We start from the raw sequence: 14,732 nt of genomic DNA, 5'->3' as shown, positions 1-14,732 counted from the left end.
AACAAGGGATCATTCCTTCATGGTCCTAAACTCTTAATCCCAAACAATTCTTACATGCTAATATGTTCATGAGTAAAAGAGAATGTATATTTGGTGAGAAACAAATTTAGGCAAGTTTTGTGGAAAAGTACAATGAGAGCTAAGGTAGTAAGTGTGATATTTTTAGTTGTGCCTTACACAACAGAAAAACGAGTTGTTACATTTTTGCAAAATACATTTAAAACAATTGTCTACTAAAGTAAATTCTGAACCATAAAAATAAAGTGTTTCAGGTTATCACAGCTCATGCTTACCTGTTTTAGCTATCTATTTCTTGGGGTTTTTTTTCAAAAATGAAAAGATCTTCTGTAAAGTGTTAAACATACTCTGAATTCTAGAGCAATTGTAGCATACAAACAAGCCATTTTTAAATTGTTTTTGTCAAGATATTTAAGTATTTCTATTTAACTGTTTAAAAAAGAATATCCCTCATAAAAAGATACCTACTTCATACTTGTGATGAAAACATCTTACTGTAATCAAGGAAGCAGAACAAATTAGGACAACGCACCTTTATCTATAGTGCCAGTTGAGCTAAGAATCACTGACTGTTCAATACCAGATAAGAAAGAGGTCAGTAACTTACTTCAATCAACCCGTTATAAAATCAAAAACAAGTACAGCCTTGCTAGCCTTGCTAAAAACCAGATGGCAACACTCAGCTGTGCTGTACTGAGTAATGAAATTAGGGGGGAAAGTTCCTCCTGCAGATGGCTCATGAATATGCAAAGTTTAAACATGCCCTGTTTAATATAACAGAGCAATCGATTCCTATCAATTCCATCCAAAAAAAACTGTTGCGTTAAGCAGGAACGCCTGATTTATCATTGCCAACAATTAACCTTACTGCAGTTAATGAGAATTATGACTTATTAGCAGAGAAGAATTCAGCTTTATAAAGGATTTTATAGCAGTCTGCAACAATATTCTAGAATTATATTTGCTGTAATGAAGGCTAAAGTGCTATGGCCTCAGAAATGTCAATTCTCTCTTACAGATGAGTATGGCACAAATGAGAAATTATATTTTACACAGAGCTTTAAATTCAAGTTTATTAAGAATGGATCACTTGATTGTAATTAATACATGCTTATTTCAGGTGTAACAATTTAATATATAAAAGAGCATGCTGTGATGATTCAAAGGTGGGGAAAAAAGATTTCATACATAACTGGGAAAATCTCACCTCTTTGTGATCTTCCACAACTGTTAGGATAGTGTCAATTGTGTGTAAAATTCCCATGGCCATAACTGTTTTGTCCTCCACCTCCTCATATTCTTCACTTTGAAGAACTTTACCAAATATCTCAGCCTGAAAAAATGAGTAGAAAATAAGCAGACTGCCAGATCTTCTAGAGGCATCTAATATTTCCAACTGTCCATATATAAAAACAAGCAGAAGTACCCTTTGACAGCTTATGAAAAGGTTGCAGTGCCTTCAGGTTATTAAAGTGCCTGTAGTAACGCTATCACCTCTATCAATACTAAAAAGTATGCTAGGTAGTTTTGCAAGGGAAGTTTAGAAAACTGAAATACTTTCCCCTATGTTATTGCTAACTGTGGTAAGCAGTAGGAAATGTTAAATAATCAAAGCTATTAAATACCCTGGATTGTTAAAAAAAAGCAGCAATCAAAACTGCCAGACTCCTGTTATATTATGTATTAAAGTACTTTAAGTTTATAATGTTTTAAAGAGAAATCATGTAGTTTAACCCTCCCCCCACCAATTTATGTTTTGTTACATTTTACAAAATAGATTATTGGTTGATATTTTTTAGGAAAGTGTTTGTTTTTTTAAATAGATTTAAGTTAGATTTTTTTAAACTGTCTTTGAAACCAGTGTGTATTTGGAGCTAAGCATTTACTTGCCCTATATTCAGCCCATGTGCGTGAACAGACAGCAAGCAGAACAAACTAGAACAAAACTAAGGGCACCTATATACATGGTCTGGGGTAGGGGGGAGTGAGGCGGCATTTTAATTAGAGGGGCTCTTGGAAGTTGCTCTAATTAAAACTCCCATAGCATCTCGTGTATTCAAAATGGCAGGACACTGATTACACAGGGTCACTTTAACTAAAGCTCATTTGACAAGCTTTAGTTAAAGCACCCCTACTGCCATTATGAAACACAGGGATGCTGAATACATGAGACGCTGCAGCACACTGGAGCGTTCTCATTAGAACGCTCCAACAGGCTCGATTAATCTCCGAGTCTTCTGATCAGAACTTGGAGCATGTGTAGAAGTGCCCTAAAAGACCAACTACATGACAAGCCTATTATTCAGCATCTGAGTTGAAATACAAAGTAGACAGAAAAAATTGTGATAATTAAATTTGATTTTAAAGAATCTTCACTAATCTATGGCATTACACATGACAGAGGTGGGATTTTTCCATTATTTTAAATCTGACAGCATCCCCTTAAACAAATTTAATTTCAGGAAAAAAAAATGCAGATCTCTTAAGTACAGTAGGCCTGCGCAGCTCTGATTGCAATATTGTTTTATACTTGTCTCTTACCAAGTGTTGTGTCATGTCAACAGCGATGGTAGCAACCTCCTGACTGTACTCACAGATCATCTTCTGGATAACGTTAGTAAGGTCATCATTTTCTGTCTCTCTAACTATGTGCAACAGCTCCTGCATAACAGGTCTGACATATGGCTTTACATACTCCTTGGCTAAAACGATAAGCAAAATTAGGAAAAAACAACAATCCATTGAAACAAATACACAGTCTATCCCAAAATCATTTAGTATCCTGCTGATCTATTAAGCAGAAACATTTAAAATAATTTCTTTTAAGTAAAAGACTACTTGACAAAGCTGAACTAATGGCAATTATTAGATTCAAAGTAATTAAATAATTTGTCTGCTTTTATAGCTCACATGTATAATTCTGTTCACAAAAATGCTCTACTTCCATGGGAGATGCATACCCCTACACCAAACGAAGGATTCTTTCCCAAGCATACCTGATGTTTCAATTCAAACTTAAAAAAATAAATATCATTTAGTTTGATAAATATAATGTGTTGAATTCAATTTTCTTGACACAAAAAGTATTTAGAAATACCTAAAGCAAACTGTAGCAACATATTGTCTATGTGGGAAAAATAATCAGTGTATACATGAATGAACAATTGTAACATACCTTGCTCCTGGTTACTTATTAGTGTTTGAAGCGCTATGGCTGCTTCTACTTTGACTGGCATTTCCTTATCATCAATTAGGCTCTTTTTTGCCAGCTCTACTGCATTTCTCAGGTTTAGTTCATTGTGGAATTTCAAAGTACTGAATGATCGAAGAACCCAACAGGACTACAGGCAAAAAGAAAATGAGTCAGAGCTACTGCAGTTCTGGCAACTGAAACATCACAGACAGAGCTCTTAATTGGTTTGCTCTTGTCGCTCAATCATTTTTATGTTTGCAGAGTATACATATAATAACATATAACTGGTAGGTTTCACACTAAAGTGTTCCTTCTCCTTTCCCCCCAGTTCATATAACAAACAACTAAACTTTTATCAGTTTGGAGAAAACTTTCAGTTCCTTTTTTATGTGATGGAATGTACACTTAAAAAGAAAATTCATAAAAATTATAGATTAATACAGGTACTAAAATGATCAGTTTAGAGTGATTCTCAACCAGGGAGCTAGGACACCTGGGGTTGACACCAGATCCTTTGAAGGGTGCAACAAGACATGGAGAAATATGCAAATAAGTGCAGGCACTGGCTTGTTCCTGCCTGGAGGATCTCCTTTCCCCACTGTCTGGTCCCTCTCCCAGAAGGTAAGCACTCTAAACTATTTTTGAAATTAGGTGCCACAATTCATAAAAGTTATGGAGGGGTGCCTTGACTCCAATGAGGGCTGCGTCAAGTCTAGTAAAAAGCGCCTGGAGTCCAAAAGGTTTGAGAACCACTGGTTTAGCAATTAAATCAAGTCTATTCTTAAAGTGGAATTAACTGCTTCTGAAACTTGTTTGTTTTTAATTCTGTCCAGTAGCTCAAACTAGAAATCTGCTGCTGAATAATAGTCACAGAATGAACTAACTCTACAGCTTACCGTGTAACTATGTTCAAGTTTTCTAGTTTGAGCTAAATGGTCAATGAAAATAGGACACTATGGAATTACAGGTAGTAATTTCTACCTACAAATCATTTTAGATCAAAATGGTAAAAAGCTACTGCTACTAGTGCTTAGAAGTAAATTTTTGCAAAGGGGGCAATAACAATGACTACATTTCAATCTTAATTACTCAGAGAGAAATTAACCTGTAAAGGAAAGAATCAAGACATATACTGTCATCTATAAAAGCACTGAACTTACTCTAGCTCTAAGATACCCCAAGTTAGACATGAACAATGGAAATACATGATTCTGTAGCATCAGTTCCATTTGATCCTTGAACACACTCTTCTGTTGGAGTAAACAAAAAAAATTAAGTTCCAATAGCCTTAAATTTTGATATATTTATTACTCAGCATTTATTTAGTCATCTTAAGAACTATAATACAAATGAATACCATAAATTTGAAACAGAATAACAATTTCCCTGCCTTCTTGTCAACTAGTTTATCCCATTAATACATGTAGGATAATTTCTAGAAGACAAATGATCTCACACATTGAGTTCATAGCATCTGATGAAGCAAATTGTCACCAATGAAAGCTTGTGCCTCTTTGAGCAAGTCAGTCTCTAAGATGCCTTTGTGCCCTGCCTTCTGCCTGACTTCAGACTAACAAGGCTGACTACTTCTTTCTCTACACTTGAATTCTAAAACCATTATCACAAGCAGCAGGCCCACCCTGGTAAGGAAAATATCTCATACCACTAGTTACTAAATCCATGTTATTCCCTCTCTTAAAAGAATCCAATTCAAGTTGATCTTTATTTCACTTAAAACTAAAAGAACAATGTCAACAATGCAGCACACTTGAAATACCTTACAAGCTACTACATGCATGAAAAAAGGAGAATGTACACTTGGTAAGAAGCAAATTTGAGTTTCAAGCTTCCTGCTGCTGTTATGAACCTTAAAACCAAATGATTTTCCCAGCTACAAAAATAACTTGTGCCTGTTTACATTTTCATTACTAGGGGAACCCCTTCTCCCTCCAACAATCTCTCGAGTGTGGGGTAAGGAAAATTTACTAGAAGTTTCCTCCACATCATACAGTCAAACCTGGCAGTTCCCAAGGTATTTAGTTGCTTTAGCAACTACTAAATGACTGCGCAGTACCAAAAGCAGAGTCAAAAGCATGTGTAGGCACACCCAGCGTGTATTAATTCAGCATTTCCCAACCAGTGTGCCATGGCACACTGGTGTGCCATCAGGCATGTCCAGGTGTGCCATGGCATTTTGGGCTGGAGCCATGCCCCTGGCCTGCTGCTGCAGACACAGAGAGACAGACAGTGTGGCTCCAGACGGGCAGGGGGGTAGCTCCAGCCTAAAATGCTGTCTGGCTGGCCGTGCACTACCCCTCCCTGTCAGTGTCCAGCTGGCTGTGTGCCATGCCCCCCCATCGGTGTCCAGATGGCCACACGCTACCACCCCCCGCCACCCCACCATGTCTGGTGTGCTATGGTGCTTTTTTATTCAGGTAAGTGTGCCATGGCAAAAAAGGCTTGGAAATGCTGTATTAATTTATGTGCAAACTCTCATGTTTGTCAACATACAAGTGAGGAGCTCTCAGCTTGGTTGAGAAATTACCTTTACATGTCACAGGAATACTTAACCTGCCAAAGGCCCAAACTAAGACAATTTAGGGTAGGCAGAAAAAGTTTGCTCTGTTGGGAGAGCAAGTTCCCCTTTGTACAGTATCTTATAACCTCAGTGTCATGATTCAGTCTTTCACATATCAACAGTACAGTAAGATAAAAAACATTTTTTTCAGGACAGACACACACGGGTCTATATAAAAATGTTTGAGATGAAAAGCTACTTAAATCAGGGTTGATGTCACTAGAAATCTATGCTTCTAGCTCCTTCCTTGTTGGTAAGCAACAATACTGTAGATCAGGAGTGGGCAAAATGCGGCCCACGGGCTGGATGTGGCCTGCCAGGCCATTCTATCTGGCCCATGGGGCCCCTAAAAATTTAGAAAATTAATATTTATCTGCCCTGGGCTGCCTGTTATGTGGCCCTCGATGGCTTGCCAAAACTCAGTAAGCAACCCTCTGCCCAAAATAATTGCCCGCCCTTGCTGTAGATGTAATCCTGGCTCCAGTGAAGTTGATGGTAATTTTGCTGCTACAGAGCCTGAATTTCACACTACACTTCTGGCGTGGGACTTCAAGGATGTTGTTAAATTAGTAATGTCCCTTATATCCAAAGTACAGTTTAAACATCCTACATAGTCAAGTTACATAATTCATACTGAGCAAATAACAGACATTTTTAAACAAGGAATTTCCAGCACAAAATGATTCAAAAACCCAAGATTCCAGTCTTTTATTTCATCCTAAGATAATTACCCTTCAGTGATATTACTTTTAAGATAAAGACAACATGCTTGGGATTTTGAATACAACGAAAGCACAAGCAAAAATATAATACTTTGAAATGTGGGTAGGGATGTATTAAAATTCTGAAGAAATACTCTTAAAGTTTGTGAGGATCTTGTGATAGGAGAAAGGGTAGGAAAAGCTTGAATTCTTCCTTTATGTCCATTTTTTGGTTGCAGAGTGAACGATATCTAATCCCTTTTGGTGACACTGAAGCTAGAATCACCCGTTGTATGATACAGGGTGACCAGACTAGGCAACCTATTCCTGCAGCAGCTAGAAAATATTAATCATTGATTCCAGAACGCTACAAGATGACTGCTTTTTGCTGTGGGAAGGCATCATAATAATTAATGTGCCAAAGGTTTCATTACTGCTGGAGTGGATTTCCTAAGATGGTCCCATTTCAGCAATGCATCAGAAAATAACTGAGAAACTATTCTGCAACAAAGATGCTGGTATTTTGGGGGCTAGTGGAGAAGAAAGAATGAATGCAAATAAAAAAAGAGAAAACAAACGGTAGACCAAAAATTTTAAGTTATAAAAAACAGCTTGTGATTGTTATTTTATAGTACAATTCTTTGGAGACATTATTAACGTGATTAAGGATTAGCAAGAATTGTGAGGTAAAGTAGTATCTTTTATGACTAACTTGTACTGTTGGGAGAAAGAACCTGCTGGGCATCAAATACCCTTCATCAGGCCTGGCAAAGCAGAAGTTATGGTTCACATTAGAACAACTGCTTTAGTCTGATCTAATTTTGCCAATCAATCATGTCCCTGCACCACTGCATTTACAACAACACTGCTACTAAGAAGCAGCCATATTTTAAAAATGTGCATTTTAAAACAGAGAAGACAGTGGATAAATAGGATTACAATTGTATGCTTTTTACATGACCATCCACTTACTTTCAGTAAAATATCTGCTAGAGAACCTATCACATGCAATGCTCCATCTTTCTTCCTTGGGTCAATGTTCGGCTCTGTTAAGATCTGATAACAAAATGCCATCATCTTTGGTAGTACCTAAACACAACAACAGAGAAAACATATTACTTTCCTTTCCTTCCAGGTGCCAGGCATCAATGAGCTATTCACATCAAACACATTTAATAATGTATTTTTTTGGTCAAGAAGTGCAATAGCTTTAAGGTTTTGTACAGTAACGAAGTTAGGTTTCCTATAACGTATTATGGAAACATAAATCTTGTCTTTCCCCAGTTAAAACTGACAGATCCATTATAACTGGGGGGGGGGGGGATTTCAGCACTGTCCCCCAAACTCAGCAAAATAAAATGCAATTTCTTGATTATAAGAGTATTTTTAAACTTCTGAAGCAAATCAGACAAGAGATCAGAAAACAATCATGTTCAACCTATGCAACAGTCTTACTTAATGGATCTTTCTTAACTTCTTTTCTGACCTGTCTTATATAAATTGCAAAATAGTTTTGACTAGAAATTCCAATCAATTTGTTGGTTTTGGAAAGGACTTGTGTCTTTGAGTAGATTTGGAAAAGTCTCTTTGCAGAACCATTTATTGAATGTAGTTTGTCATACATGTTATGCTCTTTGCAATCTTTATGCCATTCTGGAGGCTCTAATGCCATTTTGTCACAATGGGTGCATCTACACGTGCACTTTACTGTGGAGTTGACTAATTAGCTCTGCAATACAGTGTCACTGTATACACATGCACCAGTATTAGGGCTCGGGAAATTAACTAACTCCACCACAAAATAGTACTGTCAGGGACAAGTACTATCTTATGGTGTAGTAATTAAGTGTGACGAAATGCAAACGTAGATGGTGACAGGGGCTGGCTGGGATATGAGGCTGTAACGTGTGCAGGCTGCTGGCTGCATGGCTCCATGCTTCGGCATTCTCGTGCCCCAGCCAGCCCCTCTGATGCCACCACCCAGAGCCTGGGGCTGGCCCCCCCTAAGTTTGCCACCAGCCCAGGGCTGCCCCACAACTTGCATATCAAATGGGCTTAATTTTTTCCAACTACAAGCCAAGCAAAATTAAGTGTCAGGGACAAACTAACTTCTTTCCTTCTCATGTATCAGTACAAATAGCTCTGCAGGAAAGCTAGGTCCTCATTTATACCTATACAACCCCTTTGCTTTTAACAGTTTAGAACTTAGTAAATGTTTCTGTAGCTGATGCAGGAGAAGGAATCCAATCTGGCTCACTCCATTTTCACTGATTGTTTTAATCATTGACATCAGAAAAGATTATTCTGAATATACAAACGGAGCATATTCAGATGATGCCATATTTATAGTCACTGTTTAAAACAGAAGTGAACATCAAAGTTTTATCTAAAACTCAGATGAACTGTTCCACTTTACATATAAGGGTCAATCAATAAACAAGACACAAAATTGCTTGCCTATTTTTAACTTTCACAATTTCTAATATTTAATTTTTTTGAAGTCTCACCTGAACTGGCTTTTCAGGATAACGCCTATATTCTTTAAGAAAACCACATTATTGCCTCCAGGGCTTTTTTCCAATCTATTTGGCACATATTTTGTATTTTGACTTAAGCCAGAAGATACTAACAGATGAATGAGAAATGAAAAAATGCATCAGGGTAAAAGATACCCAGCTCTGAGAATTAATTTCAATCTTTTTGACTTTTGTTTAAAGTTCTAAGCCTTAGTTATTCAAAGTTACCTTTTTTAAAATATAGAGCTTTAAGCAAAGAAAATTTCAAGTCTATTTTCAATCAAATGCTTCAGAAAAATAATGAAGGCCACAATTTGCTACAAAAATGAATCAGCTGGAAGACTAGGGATTACTAGCCAAGATGCACAATACTTGTCTTGGATATATCCAACAATACTAGAGATGCACTGATACATCAGTCTGATACTGGATCAGCACCAATATAAAGAAAATTGTCTATATAGGTAATTGGCCTGATAAATGGGCCGTACATGTACGCAGCCGCAGTGCAGCATGTAGGCAGTGAGGAGCACAGCTGGCAGCATGGAGAGCTGCATGGGGCTGGTAAGACTGGTATGGTGGAAGGGGACGGGCACGGGGGGCAGATCAAGGCCCCCCATGGTGAGGAGGAAGTGGGGAAGGGGCTGGAAAGTGGGGAAGGGGGCACAGGACAGAGCCATGGCTTGTCCGGGGGATTTGGGGAGAGGGGAGGCGTGGGTTCCCACCACTGCTCCTGCCACTCATCTGGGAGGGCATGGGGGGAAGGCGGAGTGTCCCCGCATCTGGGAAGGGCGGGTGGCAGCACTGGGAGGGGGGGACTACAGGGTGGCTACAGCTATTTTTGGGGTGGCTGCATCCCCCGCCCCCCCACAGCCCTCACCACCACCTGCCCGGTGCTGCCCTGGCCACAGCCCACCCTGTCCGTGCCCCGCACTGATCTGGGGGGCACATGCCCCCCACGTGCCCTTCTGGGGTACACGCAGCATCACGAGCCACACCCCCCCTCTCCCCGGATGAGTTGCAGCTCTGTCCCACGCCCTGGCCCATCCCAGCTGGGCAGCACCTGTCCCAGCCCCACCCTCTCCCTCACCACAGGGGCTTTAATCTATACCCCCCATGCCCCTTCACTCCCTCCTCCCCTTCCACCACAACAGACTTACCAGCTGCATGCAACTGTATTGGAAATGAGATCAGGATTGGCCAATATGCCTCCTTAAAATCAACAATCAGTATCAGCCCCAAAAATCTCTATCAGTACACCCTAACCAATACCATGCCCTTTCCAATTTAAAAAAAAATAGCCCTTACAGTAATTAATACCAGTCATTTTCCACTTCCAATTCATATGCTAGATCTGGACCCCTGAGCCATTATCCCTGAGGATTATTTGGCCCATGGGTCACCCACTGTCATGCAGAGTTGCTCTGCAGCTGGATCCAGGAGAACAGGGTTGGGCAACACATGGGGCTAGGCCAGTGCACCAGATCATACCTGTGAACCAACCCTGCACTCTAACTTCATGCTGGATCCAGTTTGTGGACCAGCTTTGTGCCACTCACCTGGGCTGCAGGGCCAGATGAGTTGAACACCATTGGTTAATACCAATGCCAATCAACATGTTACACTTTTTTACATGCAAGTTATTATTGCTCTCCTTTTCTTTGTACCTACTTTCCTTTCCAGGTTTCATTCTATTTCTCATCTTTTTGTCCTCTCCGATAAAAATTCCTGGATTGTCTATCCTTTCCTGTTCTGTCTTCAGCATGCCTCCTTTTCCCTTTTTCTATACTTTGTCCCTTGTACTTTACTAGCCTCTCCTCAAATGGTTCTAAATGTTCTAAATTAATGTACCCAAACAATGTCTCTTCCACCTAGTCCCTTTACATTCCCATATATCTTTACCCATTCACACAAAATTGTCATACACTTCACATTCAGAAAACCACACCTATTAGCCAAATACTAATATATAAAAATAAAGGAGGATCATCCCTGTCCCAGTGAAACATTCAGGTCAGAAACAGAACATCCATCTTACTAATGGAAGACAGGGAAATGTTAGAATTTCTATCACGGTGCTTTCCTTGGAACCAGCTCAGGAATAATGTGCCTTCTTACCCTCTAATGTATAGGTAAATAATAAAAACAAAGCCCTCAGTTCCCTCTACCTGCTAGAAGAGAGAAGTATTATTTTGCCTGGCTCTCTTCCTACTCAAGAGCTGGGAACTGGTGCTGCAAACCGGTTATGTGTGGTGGCAAGGGATTTCTTCCTCTTCATCCCACCAACTTTTTTTGGGTCTCCTTCCCCTTTAAGGAATTCCAATGCCTGCCTCTTACACTGCTACTTTGAAGCTTTCCCTAGAACAGGGCTTCTCAACCTTTTCAGAGTCTGGGCACCCATTCACAGCTTTTTGCAACGCGGTGGCACCCCCGTTGAGAACCACTGTTGTTGTGCTCAAGTGACCTCAGTGGTTCTCAGCTGGGTAACTTTACCTCCAGGTAAAACTGCCCTGCATGTCTCTTCCACAGCCAGACAGGGGAGGACTGTGGCATGTGTGCATACTCCTCCTGCATTAAGGTCCTCTGATAACCCTGAAGTAAGGAGAAGAGCTGCCTCATGCTGCAGCCTTTCCCTAACCCTGCAAGCCTCTCCCCAAAACAGAGACATATGGGACAAGCAGACCAGCCTCATGAGTCTGTGTTTCTAGGAGGAGCATGGGGAGTGTGTGTGTGTGAAGAACTTCAGCAAAAGCCAGATCTCCTGTCTGCTCTAGGGCTATCAGAGCACCCTAATGCAGGATGAAGGCATGCATACGACAGCCCTGTGTAAGGGGCAGTTTTACCTGGATGCTGCAGCAACTGTAATTCAGCACCCCAATTGGTTCCCCAGTTGAGAATCAGTGTCCTAGAAGCAGCTAAGTGAAATTAACTTTCTTCTTCTTGTCAATATTGCGGTCAATAGCAGTAAAAATTAACACGAATCGGGTCAGATCTCCTTCTGCCATAGCTTAGGAAACTCTGAGCAGCAATGGCAATAAGATTGTTTAAACTCAAGAAGATATCACTGCATCTGCCTGAAGTCAGTTTTATTTTGCAATTTCATTGGGCAATTGCAAGGGCTGAAAATGTGTTTAAAAAAAAAAAACAGATGTTTTGATTCTGCTAAAGTTGATAGCACTTCCCAGGAAAAAGTCTGACTGTTTATTACCATGTGGATTTTCCAAATCCCTGGGATGATGCAGAACCACTTGAGTAGAAAGGAAACCATTTTAAGAAATAATAAAATGTCATGAAAAAAGAATGCCTTGGTACCTCTTTTCTCTTCTTTGCTGCAGTATAGAGGAGATTCTGTGCTGCTGTCGTAGGGGATGCATAATCCTCAAACACATCTAACAACATTTAAGAAAATGTTTTCAGTCACTGAATATTAAGTGTAATAAGGAAATGATGATAGATTTTCTTGAAATATATTGTGCAATAGAGCAAAGGATGTCACTGAATCAGGATGAGAACAAAATTGATTCCTGACATTCTTCGTTCTATGAACTAAGACAACAGAATTTAAACAGCTTTGAAAATGTTGGTTGGCCCCCTATCCTCCCTACAAACCAAGCACCTGTGTAACTCTCTTTTGTGGAAGTTTATTTTTTATCTGAAGTAAAAGAGAATGATGGCAGCATTCTTATTTTTTAACAACAAGAACAGTAACAGCTCCACCTTGCTGCCATGTACCATATAAACAAGATGGGAAATCTATTTTAGCTTAATTTCATTAAAACCTCATGATAAGCTCTTCAAACATATCCAGATGATACTTTTGAAACTACTGAAAGATATTTTTTTAGCTTTCTTCATTATAACAAGCCCTCCTTTAAACATACTGACAACATATTTCATATCCTGAAAAATTCTTCTATTTGTAAAAGACCTCTAATATGAATTCTTTTCATTCGGCATCACTTAACAGAAATGGGACAAGGTCTAGAAGTAAAAAGTTAACCTTCAATTTGGTAAAAATAAAATGTCTCTCCTAAAACCACTGACTAGTTAAAAAAAAAATTGGGAAGTTTCAGTAATGGAAAAATTGTCCTATCAAGTCCGTGTTCTATAGGGAAAAGCTTACTTGGAAATCTCGTGGAAATGTTTGGAACTTGCTAAAAAAAGAATCTCTCTGCATCTAAACCGCAAAATCTGAGAAACCTTTTTGAGTGTTGAAATACAAATTCTGAGTTAACACTTAAGAATAAATTTAGAAAAAATTTAAAATGTAAAAGCAGAGATGAGTAGGAGATAATGAGATTTGTGTTATGCAGTGTTCTAGGAAAAAGGAGGAGGTGAATTATTGTACAGAAATGAAGAAACACAAGGGCTTGGCATTGACAGAAACAATGAGGAGACTGGTGGGAGGAGAGGAAAGGAACACAAGACTTCTGTGGACATTGATTTGGGTCGTGATAGCACTGTTGATATAAGATGAATGTCTGTGTATCTTTCACAGATTGGATTTTTTTAATGCTATATCTTATTTTATGGGTTGGATTCATTAATAAAGTTAAAAACATTCTATTATTCCTGACATTTCTAAGATAAAAATCAGAGCAGAGAAAATACTAACAATTATTTTAGTTTCCAAACTTCAGTATTTCTCACTAATCTATTCTACCTTATGGCAAAAATAAAAATAGAATTTGGTGTCTGTAGCTGAAAAACTAGATTCAGAGGTATATTAATAATCTTTTGTGATGCTTTTTTCCTTGTAACAAATTTTCAGATTCTGTTTTCCATCATTCCAAGAAAATATAGCTAAATTTCACACTTTTTGATATATTAACTAGGGAAAAAAGGTAGAACACCTCTTTGATGCTCAGTTTGCTAGACTTTTCAGCTGAATTTGAATTCACTGTACTTTGAAAACACTTCTTCAATGGGACCAATTGTGTAATGGAAATAAGTGGCTCATACTATAAACCTGGGGGAACGAGAGATTATTTCTTTGTTGCATTTCTGCACTTTGTCTTTAAAAGAATGCATATGCCTAAGTTATTCAAATTTAGTAAAAACAAAAACTCCAGCAAACACTCAAAATATGACCAGCCTTGAATAAGGAGAGAACAAGTCAGGCATTCTGAACAGAGTTCCAGTGACTCACAGAAGGGTGTCATGTATAACAAATAATAATTCAGGGATTTTCGGGTGGAGTTAAAGGCTACATAGAGACATTCGAGAGGTTAAATCGGGTTCAAAATGGCAGCCAAATTTAAATTTAGCTCTTTCTGATGCCGACCTTACACTTACAGACACAGTTCCAGTGACTAGCAGTCAGTGTAAATGTGTAACTGTACAGAAGTTCCATGGATACAAACCAGTTTAAAATTGCAGAACCCAGTTTAAGATAAACCTGGATCTATGCAGTATCAGACTCATTCAATTTAGGTCAAACTGGTGCATGGAACTTCTGTACACTTCCCCTGCACAACCCCGGGGCTGGGAAAACCCAGCCACCGGCCCCAGCCTTGGGGCTGCTCTTTTCACTCCCCTCTCCCCCCACACTGGTCTATTTTTTGCCTCCACCTCCTCTAGCCCCTTGCTCCCTGCCCCCAGCCAGTGCTCTCAAGCCCTATACCACAAGCCATGCTGGATGCAGCTATTTTTATCAGCGCTCAGCCGGTGGCAGGAGGAATGGGGGTGTAGGTTCACTTGGGGGACCCCACCCCACCCCACCCATG

The 14,732-nt window shown here is 39.3% G+C and overlaps 1 protein-coding gene across 1 annotated transcript in view; it reads right to left on the bottom strand.

Moving 5' to 3' along the window:
* IPO8 (importin 8) overlaps positions 1 to 14,732 on the bottom strand; it is a 75,133-nt gene that overhangs the window by 32,269 nt on the left and 28,132 nt on the right. Inside the window, exons 10-15 of the mRNA XM_019515483.1 lie at positions 12,319 to 12,395; positions 7,463 to 7,579; positions 4,372 to 4,461; positions 3,194 to 3,359; positions 2,560 to 2,720; positions 1,226 to 1,351 (exon numbers count right to left, since the gene is read on the bottom strand). Coding sequence (XP_019371028.1) covers positions 1,226 to 1,351; positions 2,560 to 2,720; positions 3,194 to 3,359; positions 4,372 to 4,461; positions 7,463 to 7,579; positions 12,319 to 12,395 — 737 coding nt within the window. The remainder of the gene's footprint in view (positions 1 to 1,225; positions 1,352 to 2,559; positions 2,721 to 3,193; positions 3,360 to 4,371; positions 4,462 to 7,462; positions 7,580 to 12,318; positions 12,396 to 14,732) is intronic.

This window comes from Gavialis gangeticus, unplaced genomic scaffold (genome assembly GCF_001723915.1).
Source record: "Gavialis gangeticus isolate Ggan-Ray unplaced genomic scaffold, GavGan_comp1, whole genome shotgun sequence".
NCBI lineage: Eukaryota > Metazoa > Chordata > Crocodylia > Gavialidae > Gavialis > Gavialis gangeticus.
The sequence above is the reverse complement of the archived record's forward strand: the minus strand, read 5'-3'. Positions and strand labels throughout refer to the sequence as shown.